Here is a 14,341-nt window from a genome sequence, read left to right as displayed (position 1 = left end):
ATATTTGATCAATCGCATATACATATACCAAAAGACACAGTGTGAAATACATAAGACATTTATTACTAAAATAATTCATACAATTATCGTCCTAGGATCCATATAGCAACATGAATGTATACTATGTATATTAAAACCATAAGAACTTCTTTAATTGTTTAATTAAAAAACAAACCCAACAACACACAGTTCTTGCCTTGTCTAGTGTCCCTGTAAGAAACTAGTTGTTATCCCCTTTGAGGCACTCTTCCAAATTGTCACTCCTAAAGTATAGTCAAGCTAGAGGTTTTGATTTCCATAGATGTAGTCCATTTGTTATTTTTCTGGCTGGAGCGCACGCCAGCTCCTCCACACCAGAAGCGTCACCGCGTTCTGCATTTCAGCTCTCGTAAATGCTTTCCCATCCACTGATGTGTGGCTCATGTGATGCGCTAGAGCGTGGAGCGGACCTGAGCCACGCCATCTGTCTGTGAGAGAATCCCATGTGGCCTGAGGAGTGCACAGCCCTCGCTGTGTCAATTGTATAATGAGCTCTGTTGGGGGAAATGATTATCCTCGCCACCTGTTTATATTGGTGCCTGCTATGGGGGAGAGGATCTTAATGGCAAAATTGCTTTGTACAAATTTACGATAGAAGACCTAAATAGATTAATTAATATATTCATTGGCCATTGGGGAACAGGATGTGCCAAGGGGAGTACTATACCTTCCCCTAAGTGTAACACTATTAACCTTTCTCCTTATGCTCTGTTCTAATATCAGACTGCTGTCCACATGAAACTATTATCCCCAGGCACACAGAAGTAGTGTAATGAGAAAAAAAATAATAATATATATTAAATGAATAGCATTTCATCTATAAACAAATATCTAAATATATTGGTCATTTACCTATATCTATTTTCCCTTTTTTTAAATACCACATGGTAGCTATGAATTTATAGTTAATATTTTTAGAGTAGTTCAAATGTTACTCCTTCGGTATCTATAGCATATTAGTGCTATTCCATGTCCCCTCATAATTTGCTGCTCCATGGGTGAAGCGGTCTTCTCAGCACCTAGCTCTCTCACCACTCATAGTGTAATCATTATGAAATATTCTTATGATAGCTATGGTACAGATGTGTTTAGTCCCAATTTATATCTTACATGCTATCTACATCTACTTCCAATGTGGGTTCTGACCATTGTTTCTATGTGGAGATCAACACACACACACGTGTATATGTATATATAGTGCACTACACTACTACTCAACACACAGCCATTAATGTCTAAACCACTGGTAACAAAAGTGAGTACACCCTTAATTGGAAATGTCCAAATTGGGTCCAAAGTGTCGATATTTTGTGTGGCCACCATTATTTTCCAGCACTGCCTTAACTCTCTTGGGCATGGAGTTCACCAGAGCTTCACAGGATGCAACTGGAGTCCTCTTCTATTCCTCCATGATGATATCACAGAGCTGGTGGATGTTAGAGACCTTGCGCTCCTCCACCTTCCGTTTGAAGATGCCTCACAGATGCTCAATAGGGTTTAGGTCTGGAGACATGCTTGGCCAGTCCATCACCTTTATCCTCTGCTTCTTTAGCAAGGCAGCAGTAGTCTTGGAGGTGTGTTTGGGGTCGTTATGTTGACATACTGCCCAGCCTCTGAAGGGAGGGGATCATGCTCTGCTTCAGTATGTCACAGTACATGTTGGCATTCATGGTCCCTCAATGAACTGTAGCACCCAAGTGCCAGCAGCACTCATGTAGCCCCAAACCATGACACTCCCACAGCCCCAGACCATGACATTTCCACTACCATGCTTGACTGTAGGCAAGACCCACTTGTCTTTGTACTCCTCACCTGGTTGCCGCCACACACGCTTGACACCATCTGAATCAAATAAAGTTTATCTTGTCCTCATCAGACCACAGGACATGGTTCCAGTAATCCATGTCCCTAGTCTGCTTGTCTTCAGCAAACTGTTTGCGGGTTTTCTTGTGCATCATCTTTAAAAGAGGCTTCCTTCTGGGAAGACAGACATGCAGACCAATTTGATGCAGTGTGCGGCGTATGGTCTGAGCTCTGACAGGCTGACCCCCCCACCCCTTCAACCTCTGCAGCAATGCTGGCAGCACTCAACTGTCTATTTCCCAAAGACAACCTCTGCATAGGACGCTGAGCATGTGCACTCAACTTCTTTGGTCAACCATGAGGCCTGAAAAAGTGAGTACACCCCTGAGTAAAAAATTTCCAAATTGGGTCCAAAGTGTCACTATTTTGTGTGGCCACCATTATTTTCCAGCACTGCCTTTATCCTCATGGGCATGGAGTTCACCAGAGCTTCACAGGTTGCCACTGGAGTCCTTTTCCACTCCACCATGACGACATCATGGAGCTGGTGGATGTTAGAGACCTTGCGCTTTTACACCTTCCATTTGAGGATGCCCCACTGATGCTCAACTGGGTTTATTTCCGAAGATATGCTTGGCCAGTCCATCATCTTAACCCTCAGCTTCTTTAGCAAGGCAGTGGTCGTCTTGGAGGTGTGTTTTGGATTGTTATGTTGGAATACCGCCCTGCAGCCCAGTCTCTGATGGAGGGGGGATCATGCTCTGCTTCAGTATGTCACAGCACATGGCATTCATGGTTACCTTAATAATATTGGAGGTTTCCCTCCAATACCTTGCAGACTATTGATTTTAGGCTAACTGGCCTGTAGTTTCCAGGGATATATCTCGGCCCATTTTTAAATATTGGTACCACACTGGCATTTCTCCAAACAGCTGGTACCACTCCAGTCAGCAAACTTTCCTTAAAAATTAGGAACAATGGTCTAGCTCTCACCGGACCTTCCTGAGGGACCCTCGGGTGTAAGCCTTTGCAGGAACACAGGATCCATGCTTACCTTACTGACAGAATAGCAATCTACCTTATTTACATAGGTACACTGCTGTTCTACCTGTGTACCTGAATGATTAGTGAGTGCCGGCAGGCATCGAGTCCATGGGACCCAATTATGGGCTCCCACTGTGTAGAATCAAAGCGTGAGCGAGCCAGTGCGCACTCGCTCTTGCTACCCAGAAGTGTAGGATCACTTATATATACTGTACGTGATCCTGTGCAGCCATGTAGCAGTAAAATTGCTATAGTGCAGTCGGCAAGTGGTTAAAGTATGTGTAATCCCTAACAAACTTCATTCATGTGCTCCCTTTCAGTCTGTTTAACCCCTTAATGTCTGAAGGTTAAGCAAACCTTTAAGTGTAGCTAAAGGCAAAACTTTTTTTTTTTTTTTTTTTTAATTTTCAGGGAGGATTATAACCCCTGTAAGTTTTTTTTTTTGCCAACTGTGTCCCATTGGGGAGATTTCTGTTCACTTTCTGTCCCATAGCCAATAGAGGAAATCCCTCCAAAGTGAGGAAATCCCGCAGTGTCACCAGAATTAGTGTTCCTATTGGAAGAGTTCCCCTCTACCTCTATTCTGGTGTCAACCCAAACTATAGGGTTTTTGTTACTCTCACTTTTTAGGATAACTGTTAACAGGACAAATAGAGAGGGTGAATCTCTCCAGCTGGGGGCACAGACAGCAATAAAAACCTGACAGGTGTTCTAGTCCCTCTCCACACTGACCAAAAAAAAAAAAAAAAAGAAGTTTTACCTTTATTTACATTTTACCACCAAAAAACAATTACACAACTTTGGAAAGTGTTCGTAAAACTGTACATTCATAGTTCATTGGAACTCTTCAGTGTATCCAAGTGAATTCGATTTTGATTTTTTCAGGATAAATTGGGCCTTCATTTTGGTGGAAAAGGTTAATGGATGTATCCGGATTTTCTTTTATCAAAGAAAAACTGCCCAAAAATTTAAAAGATATGTTTAACTTATAGCTGTATATTTTTGCCATTACCAACAACCAAAAAATCATTCAAATACCATCTCTGTGCTTACAGTGCGCTATGGAAAGCACAACTGGTGAGCATATACTGTATGTGGCACCTTGGAAGAAGGTGCCACACAACATACAATGGCAAGAAAAAGTATATGAACCGCTTCAGAATTCACTAGTTTTCTGCAGTAATTTGCCAAAAATGTGATCTGATCCTCATTTAGGTCACAATAGACAAACACAATGTGGTTAAGCGGATAACACAAACAATTTTAATTCCTCGTGTCTTTACTGAACACACTCATTAAACATTAACAGTATTGGCAGGATGAAGTGGATAAACCCTGGGTGTTAATAGCCAGTCGAACCTCCTTTGGCAGTAATGACTTCAAGCAAATGATTTTGGTAGCTCTAGATCCAACCTACACAATTTTCAGGAGGAATTTTTGACCATTCCTAAATTACAAAACTGCTTCAGCTCAGACACATTTGTAGGATGTCTGATGTGAACGGCTCTCTTGAGATCATTCCACAGCATCTCTATTGGGTCAAGGTCTGGGCTCTGACTGGGCCACTAAAAAAAAAAAAAAAAAATGTGATTTGTGACTTAGTGTAATATCTATTTCTCGGAGTTCATTGACGGACACAGCTCTCCAGTAGTCTGAACCATTGGGTTATATTGCCCCCTACAGGAGTAGGAAACTAGGCAGAAAAAAAAAAACTTGGCTACGCCTATGGTTAGTCCAGGGTGGTATACTCCCCTTCTCTGCTATAGGCCTTCAATTTTGTAACAAGCAGTGTCAAAAGTATTATAACTCCATAGAAGGGTGGGTGCTGTGTCTTTCAATGACCTCAGAGAAATGGATTTTATGGTAGGTATCCCATTTTTGCTTTTGTTCATTGAAGGACACAGCTCTCCAGTATTCTGAACCTTTGGGACGTCCCCAAGCAGTGCCAAACATGATGGGTGGGACAACAAACAAATCCCAAGGCTAAACACAAGAAGCCTACCAGGTAACAGGAGCTCAACAAAACACAACTGTAGCCCAACCTAAACAATACAACCCCAAAGAGGGAACAGACCTCTAAACGGCAGCCTGCAAAACCATGCAGCCAAAGGGAAGCATCCGCAGATGCCAGCACATCCACTTTGTATTATTTGGTAAAAGTGTGCACCTATGACCAAGTGGCCGCCTTGCAAACCTGCACCACTGATGCCTGATGACGAAAGGCACAAGAAACACTAAGTGCCCGAATGGAGTGCGCCATTACAGGGAAAGGAAGAACCTGACCCCCGATTGAATAGGCCTGAGTCAACGTCTGTCTGATCCATCTAAAAACGTCCCACTTCCGAAAAGACTCCGCAGCTGACAAACACACCTGAATCACCAGAACCGCATCCAAGGCATGCAAAGCAAATTCTTTAGCATCCATTGGCCTGGGATACAGGGAAGGCAACACAATGTCTTCATTCAAATGGAAATCAGAGACTAGCTTAGGAAGGAACGATGGACATGACAAAGAACCACCTTATCTTTGTGGACCAGCAAGTAGGGGGTATGACAAGATATTGCCGCCAGCTCAGACACCCTGAGAGCAGAGATGACAGCCACCAAAAAGGCTACCTTCTGGGACAGCGTAAGCAGGGGAATCTCCCCAATATTCTCAAAGGGATGCTTCCAGAGAACTGAAAGCACCAAGTTCAGTGGTAACGGAGACCGCACCGGTCGAGTCAGATGTCAAACCTCTTGAATAAAAAAGGTAGGCACCAGGGAGCGCGTGGCCAGGTGTAGCTGAAAGAAGATGGTACGCTAGGCCAATTTCTGCTAGACACCTCGTTGAAGGTCAAAATCTAAGCCACCGAAAAGGAACGAAAGTGAACACCAATCAACTCACACCACGAAATGTACGCTTTCCACATATCCATATTCCTAGAGGTAGACATTCTAGCCTTCAGCAGTGCAGAGTTGTATAAAAGTACTCGAAACCCATACTTGAGTAAAAGTACAAGTGCTCGATCAAAAAGTTACTTGAGTAGAAGTGGAAGTGCTCGATCAGAAAGTGACTTGAGTAGAAGTACTAAAGTATTCAACATTATTTGTACTTAAGTATTGCAAGTAGTTTTTTTTAAAAATTTTGCTACTCAAGTACTGAAAGTAAAAGTACCAGTAGTTTTGAAAAAAAATTGCTACTCAAGTACTGAAAGTAAAAGTACAAGTACTGTGTTATGTAGTTATTAAAGAAAGAAGTCAAAAGTTTGAACATCATATTGTTTTTTATTATTTCAAATGCAGCTTTTATTTATACATACAGTAGCATTTATTTTCATATGCGCAGATAATACACATGTTTGAGCTTCATGAAACCTGTCATCTACTGTTCTGGCAGTGGTAATTTTTATAATAGTAACGAGTAACTATGCAGCACAAAAAAAAAAATATCGGAGTAGAAGTATTGAAATCATCGAAAAAAATGTAGTGAAGTAAAAGTGGAAGTAGGAGAAAAAAATTCTACTCTAGGAAAGTACAGATACCGCCTTTCGGTACTTAAGTACAGTAGTGAAGTAGTTCTACTTAGTTACTATACATCTCTGCAGCAGTGTCAGAATCAGTGACCCAGGCAAACCGCTATCCTTCAGCACCTGGGTTTTAACAGTCAAGCCTTCAAAGCCAGCGACTGGAAAGCAGGATGGAAGACTGGCCCTTGGGATAGTAGATCCTCCCTGAGAGGCAGTCTGCAAGGGACATCAGTAACCAGTCGCACTAGATCGGCGTATCAAGACCAGCGAGGCCAGTCCAGGGCCACTAGAATGACCGGAATCCCCTCGGCTTCCACTCTGCACAAAAGCAACAGCAGAAGATTGAGAGAAGATAAGGCGTAGATCAGATGATACTAGCTCCACGGGGCCACCAGAGCATCTGTGGTGTCCGCCAGAGGATCCTGTAACCTTGCCAAAAACCTCAGTACTTTTCTGTTGAGCTGGGACGCCAACAGATCCCCCTTTGGGGGTGCCCCACTAGTGCCATTTTTGATGAAACATGTCTGGATGAAGGGACCACTCCCCTTGGTCCAATGCCTGCCAGTTTTTACTCCTGGAATGTGTACGGCGGAATGGGCTGGAACAAAGTTCTGCCCACCAGAGAATGCCGGCTTCTTCCAGGGCTGCCAACACACTCTTTTTCCCACCCTGGTTAATGACATTAGCCAACGCCATGGCATTGTCTGACTAAATCTGTACTGGAAGCCCACAGAGTCGATCCATCTAGTGATCAAGGCACAGGTTCAAGTGCCAACATATTGATCGTCAGTCTGGAGTCTTCCAAAGTCCAAAAACCCTGAGCAGATAACTCCCCGACTGGACAGACAGTGGTGACCACTGTCCAATACAAAGGGAAAAAGGATTTTCCTTGCCAAGGAGCCGGAGAGGAAAGCCACCAGACCAGAGACCTTTTGGTTTCCTGGCTCAGCCAGATCTGATTATCCAGAGACCTCGTATCAAACTGTGCAAACGGGACTGCCTCAAAGCTAGATACCATCAGGCCCAGCACCCGCATGCAAGTCCAAAGGGATGACCATCTGCTGGACAGAAGGAGATGAATCACATCATTCAACTTCTGGAGTTTGTACCGAGGAAGGAACACTCTGGCTAGAGCTGAATTTATTTCCAATTTTCTGGATGGAACCAGAGCACACTTCTGGTAGTTTAGAAGCCAACCAAACTCCTTCAGGGTCTGTATAGTGATCTCCACGTAGTCCATTAGGGCCGCAGATGACTCCGCTCACAAGAGGAGGTTGTCCAGATAGCCAGTACCACAATCCCTAGCTAACGTAGCAACACCGGAACCGGGGTGAACACTTTTGTGAAGACCCGAGGAGCGAAGGCAAGACCAAAGGGTGACGTCACGAACTGATAATGGTCTTCTCCTACAGCAAAACAGAGGAAACGCTGGTGTCAGGCATATATTGGAATGTGCAGGTAAGCATCCTTAATGTCAATAGGAGGCAAGATAATTCCCCTGATGTAAGGATGCCACCACTATGCGAATAGACTCCATTCTGAACTTCTGTACCCTCACAAAGCAGTTCAGGGCTTTGAGGTCCAGAATCAAACGTACCTTGCCCTCTTTCTTTGGGACCGTGAACAGGTTTGAATAAAAACCCTGAAACCACTTTGAGATCGGAAGCGAGACAATCACACCCTGAACCAGCAGGTCTTGTATCGCCCCAAAGAGAGCTTGCAATCGGTCCAGGGAAGAGCATGCAATGGAAGGGAAGAACTTTTCTGAAAGGGCAAGAACGAAACTATCTTGTAACCGGATAGTACCACTTCATTGTCCCATCTGTCATTTACCAAAGAGGTTCATGGGCCCGGAAACCAGCCAAGACATCCCCCCACCCCAGGCACAGGTGAGGGCGCACCTCCATGCTGAAGGGCCTTGTCCACGGGCTAGAGAATCCCACTCTCGGCTTGCCAGACCAGGGCCACTTGGGTCCTCCCAAAGAGGACTTGAAAGGTTTTCAGCCCTTGTCAGTGGGCCCTAAGGGACAAAAAAAAACTTCTGGTGAGCCGATAAAGATGGGTCACGTCTGCGACGAGGTTCTTTACCCTTCCAAGACTGATAGTACTCTTTCCTCCTGTGAGACGCTAAACGATGTCATCCAGGGTAGCCCCAAAAAGACGATCGCCCTGAAAAGGTAAATCATTCAGAGCTTTTTTTAGAAGTCTGGTCTGCAGACCAACACTTAAGCCACAATACACGCCTAAGCATCTCTGCCAAAACAGTCCCTAGAAATCAGGGAAGCCACGTCCAAAGAGGCATCACAGATAAACTGCAGTCCCTGGACCAACTGGTCCACCAATTCAGCAAAGGCAAGAGGAAGCTGCTTACCCTCCAGGTCACGGCGCAAAAGTTTAGCCCACTCGGTCAGTTTTCAACACCAGGACAATGGTGAAGACCAGCCAAAGCGCCGAACCAGCATCATTGAACAAAGACTTTGCTTTCCTTTCAGCCAGATATCTCAACCGGAATCATGGTTGCCTTGTTCAACCTGAAAACCCAGGGGGTTCCCCACCAGTGGAACAGTCCACTTCTTGAGGAGGGACTCCTCAAAGGGGTACCTCACCGCAAAGCGTTTAGGAACCACAAAGGGACGTTTTGGACGCTCCTACTCTTCTGCAACAAATCTGTCAAAATAGGAGATTAAGGAAACACTTTTGTCATGCGAGACGGGTTGTGAGTGCCAAAGGGGACAGCCACCTCCGCCGCATCCTCCATTTTTAAAGTTTCATGCACAGATGCAATCAGTGCGTCCACCAGCGCCTTCTCGTGGGCAGCAACAGGCGCGGAGGAATCATCCTCACTATCTGATAATTCAGGGAGCGTGGCCGCAGACCCCGCAGGGTGGGCCATGCCAGTGGTGGCCGAGTCAGATTTGGGATCTGATGAGACAGATTAAGTAGGGGGAAGGAGGGAGATGCTTTTTGCTAGCCCCCCACTCAAAAGCTACCTCCACCTGGGACACAAAGGACTCCAGGACCGCTGTCAGTGCATCAATGAATGGCTGGGACCCCAAGGGACCTGCAGCCTCAGAGAGGGTCAGGTGTGGAAACATGCTCCAGAGACTCAATTAGTAAAGAGGGGGACCCCCCACAAAAAGTGTATAGCACCGATAGGGGACACCCCAACCATGCCGGTAGCACCACCAGATCTCCAGCAAGCAGAACACCCCACAACCTGCAGCAGAGAGGGGAAGGGACCTGCGTCCACCCCAAAACCCTCTAGGGGGAGGGGGGGGGGCAGCTACTCACCACACAGGAACCAGGTGAGCACTGCTCCGGATAGAACCTCCTTGCCATCGAAACTGGGGGGGGGTGGCTGTCGGCCAGGAGGAACACTAAGACTCAGGCCGAGACCCAGTCGTATGCGAGCTTGCGAGGCATTTAACTTGCTGGCCAGCCCCTGTCCAGTGGGGCTATGTCGCGGCCGACCTAGCTCGAAGCTGTGGTCTGCACGCGCTTGCTGGCCAGACTGGGGTGACGACTGGATCTACATTATCCAGCCCAGTCCGGCAGTTGGTTGTAGATCTCACAGGAAAAAAAAAAAAACAGGAGAAAAAAAAAAAAAGCCATTTAAAAAAAGGAAAAAATTGCCAGAGATCCTGGCAAGCAACCAGGTCCTTACTCCTGACTAGGCAGAAAAAACAGAAGGCCTATAGCAGAGAGGGGGAGTATACCACCTAGGACCGCCCATAGGCATAGCCAAGTCTTTTTTTCTGCCTAGTGTCCTACTCCTGTAGGGGCAATACAACCCAATGGTTCAGACTACTGGAGAGCTGTGTCCATCAATAAACAAAAGAGAAAGATGCATTTCCTTTTTCTGAACAGTCTGTGGTGGATTTACGTCAATGCTTAGAATTATTATCCTGCTGCATAACTTTACTACTAAGCTTCAGCTGCCACACAGCCACACTGACATTATCCTGTAGGATATTTTGGTAAACTTGGGAATTCACATTCCCGTCAATAATGGCAAGTGGTCCAGGCCCTAAAGCAGCGAAGGCCAAATCAGGATTTGCCCTCTACCATATTTCATGTTGGAATGTTATTTTGATGTTGGTAAGTAGTGCCCTTTTTGCTCATTACATAGTGCTTAGTATTCTTCCTGAACAATTCAACTTTTGTTTCATCAGTTCACAAGACATTTTACCGATAACATTGTGGTTTGTGATGGTGCTCTTTAGCAAACTTCAGGTATGCAGCATTTTTTTTCTTTTGAAGATAAGCCGCTTTCTCCATGGTGTTCTGCCATGGATACCCTCCCTTTTCAAAGACTTACTTATGGTAGACTCATGAATAGGGATGTTTGCTAGTTCCAGTGATGTTTTCAATACCTCATTGAGGATTCTGTGCTTTGCCTTAGGAGTCATCTTGACAGAGCACCCACCTCAAGGAAGAATATCCACAGCACTTAACTGTCTCCATTCTGTCAACTAATAGATGCCTAAACACTTTCAGATTGCTTTGTATCCCTTTCCAGCCTTATGCAGAGCAACTACTCTTGATTATATGTCTTCAAAGAGCTCCTTTTTGGGAGGCAATGTATACATTTTCAATGATGTTTCCTATGGATAGCAATCTTAAAATGTTTGAGTGTCTTTTATCAAAGTAGTTCTAAACTACACCTCCAAACTCATTTCATTTATTGGACTCCAGGTGTGCAAACTACTATCTCCAATTAGCTTTCATTTAAGTAGTTAGTCTGTGGGATCACTTATTTTTCCACCAGAACTATGATTGTTTAATGGGTGTGTTTGTGTGTTATCAGCTTAAGCACATTGTGTTGGTCTATTCTTGTTACTTAGATGAGGATCAGATCACATTTTATGGCAAATTTCTGCAGAAATCAGTTAATCCCAGGGCTTCACGTACTTTTTTTTTTGCCACTGTATGTGTTAAACCAGAGTTAAAGGGTTAATATGCCACACAAAGTGCTTTCTTATATCTGTTCATTTAGTGGAAAAAAAATTAATGTTGCTTCTGCCAGAAATATTAAAATAGAGAACACTCTGCCTGTGCTGTTGTTAGCAGTTAGAAGTGTGCTCAGATGTGTTTGCATACTACAGAACACCCCCATGTCAAAAAGAAAGGGAAAGAGAGAAGTGTTTGGTAATCCTTACACTTTCTGTCATATGGTGAGAATGATGCTCCTCTATAGAGAACAGTGCAATAAGTGAGCTTTGTCATGCTAGAACAGGCGGTAACTGGCAAGATCACCAGGTTAAAAAAAAATAAATAAACTGGGAAAAGAAAATGAATGCAGCCATCACATCCAATGACTGGTATGAAGCAATATATTACAGTTTAGTTTTTGGAGCTGCATTTTCTTCAAAGCATCACTCTTTGAACAGGAAATACAATGTATACATTTTCAATGCTGCTAAGTGTGTGATGAGCAGAAGAGTGTAGGTAGTGCAAGAGTTCATAAAGTTGATAAATACTAAGTGACCCTCATAAAAAGTTTTAGGCTCCTTTCACACGGCCGCTCCGTGTGTCCGCAAATCATCCAATCCGTTTGCGGATGATTTGCGGACATAATGTAAGTGAATGGCACTGCGGGTGTCAGCGGAATACCACCCGCTGACACCCGATTTTCCTCCATTCAGTTCTGTTCCGTTTTTACAAATGGAACAGAACCCATTTTTTCTTCCGTGTAAAACACGGAAAGGAAGGAAAATCGGATGTCAGCGGTGTCATCCGCTGACATCCGCAGTGCCATATACTTACATTATGTCCGCATATCATCCGCAAACGGATGGGATGATATGCGGGCACACGGAGCGGATGACAGAAATGTCATCCGCTCCGTGGTAAAAAAAAAAAAAAAGTCCCGCAGCGGACCTTTCACACGGAGCGGCCGTGTGAAAGGAGCCTTAGAATGACATAATCCACAAGAAAAAAAATCAAGCCTATGATTTAATAAACACTTACTGTTAATTTTCTGCAAAAGGTACTCCATCAGCCATGTCAGGGGCAAAGCCAACAAGGCCAAAATGAAGACTACATTAAAGTTGAGAAAGCCATTGATGAAATAGAATGGCCAGGGTTCTGTTCCTGAAATAAAACAAACAAAATGCCACTGAAATATCAACATACATATCGTTGCACAAATGTGACTACAGTATGTTGTAAATGTGACTACAAATGTGACTATTCTACTGCTCTCATAGAGGTTGAGGACAAGGCTCTGCTCTTTGGCTGGGTTACACAGCTGACTGAACAGAACTACAAATACTTACGTATTTTACTGTGCATTTAGGCTGTTGCCCAGAGTACAGTTTTAAAGGAATTATACACTTTCAAATGTTTTTTTATTGTTTAACCACCTCCAGACAGGGTGAACTCTGACATTTTTCTCATACATATAAAAATTTGCATTATTTTGTTGGAGAATATTTTGGAACCCCCAAACATTACATATATTTTAGGCATAGGGCCCGGAGAATAAAATGGATGTTGCATTTTTTTTTTGTCGCAAGATATTTGTGCAGCAATTTATCAAATGCTATATTTTAACCACTTGCCGACCGCCGCACGACTATTTACTGCGGCGGTCAGCCCCTCACAGGCAGAGTGACGTAGTACTACGTCGCTAGCCTGTGAGGGTCTAGGGAGCGAGCGCCCCCGGAGGCGCGCTCCCGCTCCCGAGTGGTCACGGACCCCCCGGTGCGTTTGACCAGCGGACCCGATCGTCCGCCGGTCACTCGCGATCGTCGGTGGAGAGGGAGAAATGCCGGCGGCTAGTGTAAACAAGCCGCCTGTCATTCTCCCCGGTGTATAAATGGTGATCATACGGTTCTACTGTTCATACATCTCAAGCCACAGCCAATCATAGTTAGAATCACGCCCCTAGGGACACACATAGCCCCTCGCAGATCGCCGCCATTACGCGTTTAAAAAAAAAAAAACAACAAAAATGAAAAAAATCTTTCCCTTTGTTAGTAAACGCGATAACTTTTGTGCAAACCAATCAAAATACGCTTTTTGCGATTTTTTTTTTACCAAACATATGTAGCATAAAACAAATTGGCCGAAAATGTTAAAATATTTTGATTTTTAAATTTTTTGGGGGGAATTTCATATGTGAAAAATATTGTTATTTTTGCAAAATTTACGCTTTTTTTGTTTATAGCGCATGATCAAAAAAAAAAAATCGCACAGGTGATCAAATACCACCAAAAGAAAGCTCTTTTGGGAAAAAAAGGACGTCAAATTCGTTTGGGTACAGCGTCGCACGACCGCGCAATTGTCCGTTAAAGTCACGCAAAATAGGCCCTGGTCAGGAAGGGGGTAAAATCTTCCGGGGCTTAAGTGGTTAAGGAAAAAATAAGGAAAAAAAACACATATATATGAATTTTACTGCACACAAACACAACATAATATGTATGCAGAGTAAATAGTTACCCAACACGTCACACTGGAAAATTGCGTTTGCCCATGGAACCATGCCATACTACGGAACTTAAAACTCTCCATTGTTGATGCTTTAAAAGGCTTTACAGGTTACTAGTGTAGAGTTACACAGAATGTCTGTGAAGTGCCATGACACATATAGACTACAAAGTACAGGAGAAGCAGGAGTTCTCCTAAAAGAGTCAACTAGGGGCACCAAGAAGTTAGTGAAAAATAAATTTTATTAAGGATCAGAAACACTCACATATAGGTGACTCAAGGTGTAACACACATCACAGTTAAAAAACATTTATCATAAAAACATTATGGGATGAGCTGCGACAACCCGGGTTGTAATAACGTGCATATGGTGGGGTCAACGAGATGGGGAAGGTAAGTAACCTTACTCAAACAGAAAAAATGGAACAGTCCCAACAAGAGGATAGCACTTAGGATAGCAATGCATGAAGAGGTGACTTCACTGCGAGAGGGGTCCGTCCAGGCAATAAAGATCA

At 44.0% G+C, this 14,341-nt stretch overlaps 1 protein-coding gene across 2 annotated transcripts in view; it reads right to left on the bottom strand.

Annotated features, from left to right (window-relative positions):
- The window catches only part of ALG9 (ALG9 alpha-1,2-mannosyltransferase), a 297,275-nt gene that overhangs the window by 181,720 nt on the left and 101,214 nt on the right, over nucleotides 1–14,341 (bottom strand). For both annotated transcript variants that reach the window (XM_082274210.1, XM_082274211.1), the window contains exon 9: nucleotides 12,366–12,488. In XM_082274210.1, coding sequence (XP_082130336.1) covers nucleotides 12,366–12,488 — 123 coding nt within the window. The remainder of the gene's footprint in view (nucleotides 1–12,365; nucleotides 12,489–14,341) is intronic.

The sequence above is a fragment of the Pelophylax lessonae genome (genome assembly GCF_965119305.1).
Source record: "Pelophylax lessonae genome assembly, chromosome: 12".
NCBI lineage: Eukaryota > Metazoa > Chordata > Amphibia > Anura > Ranidae > Pelophylax > Pelophylax lessonae.
Note: the sequence above shows the minus strand (reverse complement) of the source record. Positions and strands in the feature narration are given on the sequence as shown.